General features: G+C 36.5%; 2 protein-coding genes across 3 annotated transcripts in view; both read right to left on the bottom strand.

Moving 5' to 3' along the window:
* The window catches only part of LOC107742822 (cytochrome b-c1 complex subunit 7-like), an 8035-nt gene extending 5176 nt beyond the window's left edge, over window positions 1-2859 (bottom strand). Inside the window, exons 1-3 of one of the 2 annotated variants that reach the window (XM_016555874.1) lie at window positions 2754-2859; window positions 2126-2194; window positions 1837-2003 (exon numbers count right to left, since the gene is read on the bottom strand). In XM_016555874.1, the coding sequence (XP_016411360.1) occupies window positions 1837-2003; window positions 2126-2194; window positions 2754-2772 (255 nt within the window). In that variant the 5' untranslated portion in view covers window positions 2773-2859. The other variant, XM_016555873.1, reaches the window with a different exon arrangement.
* Window positions 2860-4318: 1459 nt separating this feature from the next.
* The window catches only part of LOC107742869 (transcription termination factor 3, mitochondrial-like), a 4918-nt gene continuing 4133 nt past the window's right edge, over window positions 4319-5103 (bottom strand). The window contains exons 7-8 of the mRNA XM_016555941.1: window positions 4879-5040; window positions 4319-4582 (exon numbers count right to left, since the gene is read on the bottom strand). Coding sequence (XP_016411427.1) covers window positions 4388-4582; window positions 4879-5040 — 357 coding nt within the window. The 3' untranslated portion in view covers window positions 4319-4387. The remainder of the gene's footprint in view (window positions 4583-4878; window positions 5041-5103) is intronic.

Raw genomic sequence — 5103 nt, 5'->3', positions numbered from 1 at the left:
TTTTCTCCTTAGCTCCATGTTGCAGTACGTTTTGGGAGTTCATTTTTAGTCCATCTCCTATCCTGAAAAGTCTGTCTTGCAGAGACTGACAAAAATGAGCTCCTAAAACTTACTGCCAGATTCTGGAAGATCAATTCTTCAAACAGTGGTACAAGAGGATGTGGTGCTGGTCCTCTCAACTTATCTATAAAAATAGTCTTCATGTATTTCACAACACTTCAGAATGTTATTCTTATTAAGTAGGGGTAATTTTTTAGGATTTTTTACCCAAGCAAAGTCTCTGAGAACCTGACACCTTGTAATTCTGGAGACTCAAGGTTGCAGTTCTGGAAAATGGTGGCACTGGAGACTAAAAGGTTCCTGATGGTTTCACACTTAATTCTTCACATTAACTACGAATTCTTTTGCAGTTAACATGCTTTTTTTCTTCTCCAGCTGTTTTTTTTCTGACCCCGCTGACCCAATGAGCATTTTGCTGACCAATGGTCATGCCTTAACTTTTAAATTACTGTATTGCATTAGTTTTTAATATTTCTCATGTGGATTTAATCATTTTTGACTTCTCAGTCGGAGTTAAATCTCTTTTTTGGCTCATTTCATCCGTAAAAGAAATTTATTTTGTACAGAGGTGGCACAGGTACATTTTCAGAATAATAAGAAGTAGAATAAGACAAATAAGTTACCAATCATATGTCAAATTAAAAAATGTATGTTTATAAGCTTTTTAAAATTTCTATTTAAAACAATAAAATAAGAAGTAGAATAAGACAAATAGGTTACCAATCATATGAAATTAGTATTAATAAAAAATTAATTTGTACTACAGAGGTACTTGTAGGTACATTTTCATACGTTTAATGAGGCTCAGAGGTGGCATGAGTGCAATTAAATTCATATATTTATGTGGAGATTAACGTTTTAAATTAACATTTTGAATACAGAAATATTAAATGATTTAAATAACTGAAATTATACGCTAAAAATTAAACTAATTCCACCAGCAGGTGGCGACAAGTCACTGATTTTATCACTGAATCATTCATTCAATTGATTTGTTCGAATGGATGATTCATTCAGGAATGAAGAAAGTGACTGTCTTTAGGAATGGGTAATCATGAATCACTGACAGATTCAGTGATTCACTGACACAGATTCGTTAAGAAATGCACTTTCATTGAATGAATGAAACTCAGCTGTGTTTGCTTTTAGAGATGCGAAGTGGCTGAGCTGTTACTATATTTGGAACTATTTTCGTTAAAAAAAGAGAGCAAAATCAGGCAGTACTTGTTTTTCAAGTCCTGCTCTGTGTTCTCTGCTAATAACCCGACTGTGAATAATGCGAGCAGCGTCACTATGTTGTAACTGAGAAGCTGCAGCTTTGGCAGGGAATGATTTTTGGTGTGCCGGCAGAACAACAACAACAATGCGCTACATGTTTCTTTTCCCCCAATTTTTTTTCCAATTGACGGAAATCAGTCGTAGCGATGGAAAACTTTAATCCCTGCATAAACAATTTATTTCAAATTTAATTCAAGCACTTTCAAGGACCCATGTTTGTTTTCAAGTACTTTCCAGGCCTTGAATCCATATGTCTGAAATTCAAGTACTTTCAAGAAGCGTGGGAACCCTGGTTTGTACTCCATGACAAAACATGGGAATTTTTTTCCCTTTTCTGTGAATTAATCACTTAAAATGTACAATTCTAAAAATATACAAAATATATGATAAGAAACTGTTACATTATTTAAAAATCTTTGGGTCATAAAACATTTAGACACAATACACAAAGAAAAAGCAGCTAAAATTAGTATACATTCAGCTGACATGCTTTCTCACCTCCTCATGTTTAGTCCACTGGTCCTTGGGAAGAATCTGTTGTTTCATTGAAAGATCCAGAGCTCTCTTGAGGCGGAACATTCTGTCATTGTAAACTTGTTCTGGGAGCCGACGAATGGCTTCTTTCACATCACTGTCCTCATTGATGGTATCATCCCGCATCAAGCCTATATGACATGTAATGAGACAGAAACTCGAACATTTGCATATATGTATGTGTTTCAATGTAAATATCAATCCATGAAGGTCACAAGTTCTTAACAATGCTTTGTCTGCAAGTACTGCTTACCAAGTCTGTTGAAACCGCATGCATTGTAGTACCACTTCCTGAAGCCCACCATGAGCCTGCTGGTTGCAGCTGTACAGGGACAGGAAAATACATAACATCCACAATTTGAGATATGGAACGAGACAAGTAACGTTAGATATATCGACCCAGCACACTGTCCTTAAAGCAACATGACAAACGTATTCTGTGGTTAACAGATCTTAGGCAGTTGTGGACTGGGTTATTATAGCACAAAACTCACTGATAAACATGTCACCGCTGACATTAGATTCAGTTAACCGCCTGTACGCCCGGTTAACAATCAGTGAGTGAATCACGGAGCATTTATTTCTTCCTAATGTATCGTTTACAATAATTAGGACACAAATAAACAGTTACTACAAATGACACGTGGGAATGGAAACAGAACAAAGTCATATTTCGACTGGTAACGTACAGCCCACTGGCGCAGACGGGGACACACAGTAGAGGACATCAGTGCTTTACATCACAAAACTAACTACCTCGTCTACAAACAGTCTTTCGAGTAGCACAGAAAGCAAATAGGTTATACATTAACTCTTTAAAATGATGGCAACTAATTCATACGCTCGCAATTTTCCAAAACGCTCACACAATAACATTTTACCTGGTGCCCTCGACGCCATTTCTAGTGTTCGCTTGGAAAGTCGCACAGGATTGTGGGATATGTGACGTCTCGTCCGGTGATTACGCAATCGGCTTTTCTCAGCATGGGATCATTGGCTGTCACAATTTTAAGAAAGATTTAAAGTTTTTCAAAAATGTTCTTGATCTGTTTCTCCCTTTGGTTGGTGTTTCCTGTAGCGATGCTACATAAACAGTAGTTTACTAGTTTTTAAGCTTCTACACCAACATGTCTCTCCGTGGGACTGGAGCAACGCATTCCGACAGCTGGATTTCAAGCCATCAGAGTCTGTTCCCCTATTTTTCTTATACATGGCGGTTGTAATATTTATGAAAATGATACTGGGTAAGATCAGTCCATGGGACTGGAGGAATAGATTCCAACAGCTGGATTGCTTGCCATCGGATACGTTTCTCCATGTTTATTATACAAGGAGGTTGTAATATTTAAAGGGGTCATATGATGCTGCTAAAAAGAACATTATTTTGTGTATTTGGTGTAATGAAATGGGTTTATGCGGTTTAAAGTTAAAAAAACACATTATTGTTTCTCCTCTATGCCCCGCCTTTTTGAAACGTGTCGATTTTTACAAAGCTCATCGGTCTGAAAAAGCGAGGTGTGCTGTGATTGGCCAGCTATCCAATGCGTTGTGATTGGCCGAATACCTTAATCTTTTCTGTTTCTTATAGCAGTTTTGTATTGTTTGTAGTGTGATCAACGTTTGCGTAAGTAGTAGACATATTAGGGAAGTAACACGTAACATTTTAATTATATTTTGTTAAAATGAACGAAATGACTCGAAAAAAGATTCGTTCATTTTGCTGAACTAGACTCAAATGTCCGAGTCGGTAAAATGATCCGACCTTCCCATCACTAATACTACAGCGAGAATAAAAGTTACGCCTTCTTTCTTTGCGTGAACATGTGGGAGGTGTTATGCAAATCTTGCCAGATCGTGACGTAGCCAAGAGCTTGTAACACTCCAAAGAGAAAGGAAAAATTGAAATCGCATCATATGACCCCTTTAAAAACATTATTCTGTCAGAATAGACCAAATCATATACCTCAAGTGCATGAGGTGTGGAGGATATTATGTTCCTCTCTTTAAGATCTCAGAGGTTAAAAAAAGTCCTGAGGTCAGACATTAAAGTTTTAATTAAAATTAAAGTTACTTCCTATGTGTATTTTCTGTGAGATTAATAACTTTACATTCACAAAAATACACACAAAAAAGAAAGAATGGGAAAAAATATGAACTTTACAGCTTTTCGAATACAATTTATATATGGCAAATTTGGTTTTAGATCTTGACTTTCGCAACCTCCTATTAAATGGGAATATATCATTATTACAGGATAAAAATGAATAGGTGGTATGTCCAATTCAACTTTTTATAATAATAAAATAAAAATAATTAATTACATTTGCTGGCCTCACTAACACCTCTTCCAGCAGCAACCTAGTTTTCCCAGGAGGTCTCCCATCCAGGTACTGACCAGGCTCAGCCCTGCTTAGCTTCAGTGGGCAACCAGTCTTGGAGTACAGGGTGATATGGCTTTTATTTATAAAACTATGTTCATACAACCCAACTATTAAAAATAATTTATTCTGTACATCTACAATGTTTTCTGAAATCTTTCAAAGTCTTCAAGAGCGGCCAATGCTACTTCTGAGCAGAAAACATCATCAGGCAGGAACACCAAGCGATCCAAGGAGATGTAGTTGGGTTGAGATGGTTGATACTGGGCCCGGCCTAAGTACTCTAGAAACAAGTGTCGCTCCCGGATGCGAAGGAATTTGGCATTAAGGACCTTTGAGAAGTCAAAAAACAAAACAATTAGCATGTTGCACAGTACAAAGTAAACTCATGTTACACTGCATGGAAAACAACACAAAGACATGATTTACCATTTAATACAGCAGAATACACCAGTTATTTCTCTTCTCTGATTGAGGGGAAATACTATGCAAAGTGCCTCAGCTAAATTATCATCCTATATCTACATACAATCGCAACTCTAAATTTATAAATAAACTCTAAATTTGCATTCATAGGGTTTCAAACTGAACAATGCCTTGGCTTATGAAATGACAAAACAATATGTACCTGTGGGAACTTTGCAATAAGCGAGTGTGGAACATCCATGGTGTTGTGAATGAAGTCAAATATTTGGGTGAGTTTTCTTTTATTAGCGATTAGAACTTTAGGAACTGTGGTCACAATGTGCTGCATTTCATTTCCACGAAATCCAAACTCCAGTTCACAAACCTAGATGAGAGAAATAAATGAATTTCTGTCATATTTAAATATCACAATTAAATATATATATAT

The sequence above is a fragment of the Sinocyclocheilus rhinocerous genome, unplaced genomic scaffold (assembly GCF_001515625.1).
Source record: "Sinocyclocheilus rhinocerous isolate Xijiao unplaced genomic scaffold, SAMN03320098_v1.1 scaffold1338, whole genome shotgun sequence".
Taxonomy (NCBI): Eukaryota; Metazoa; Chordata; class Actinopteri; order Cypriniformes; family Cyprinidae; genus Sinocyclocheilus; species Sinocyclocheilus rhinocerous.
The sequence above is the reverse complement of the archived record's forward strand: the minus strand, read 5'-3'. Positions and strand labels throughout refer to the sequence as shown.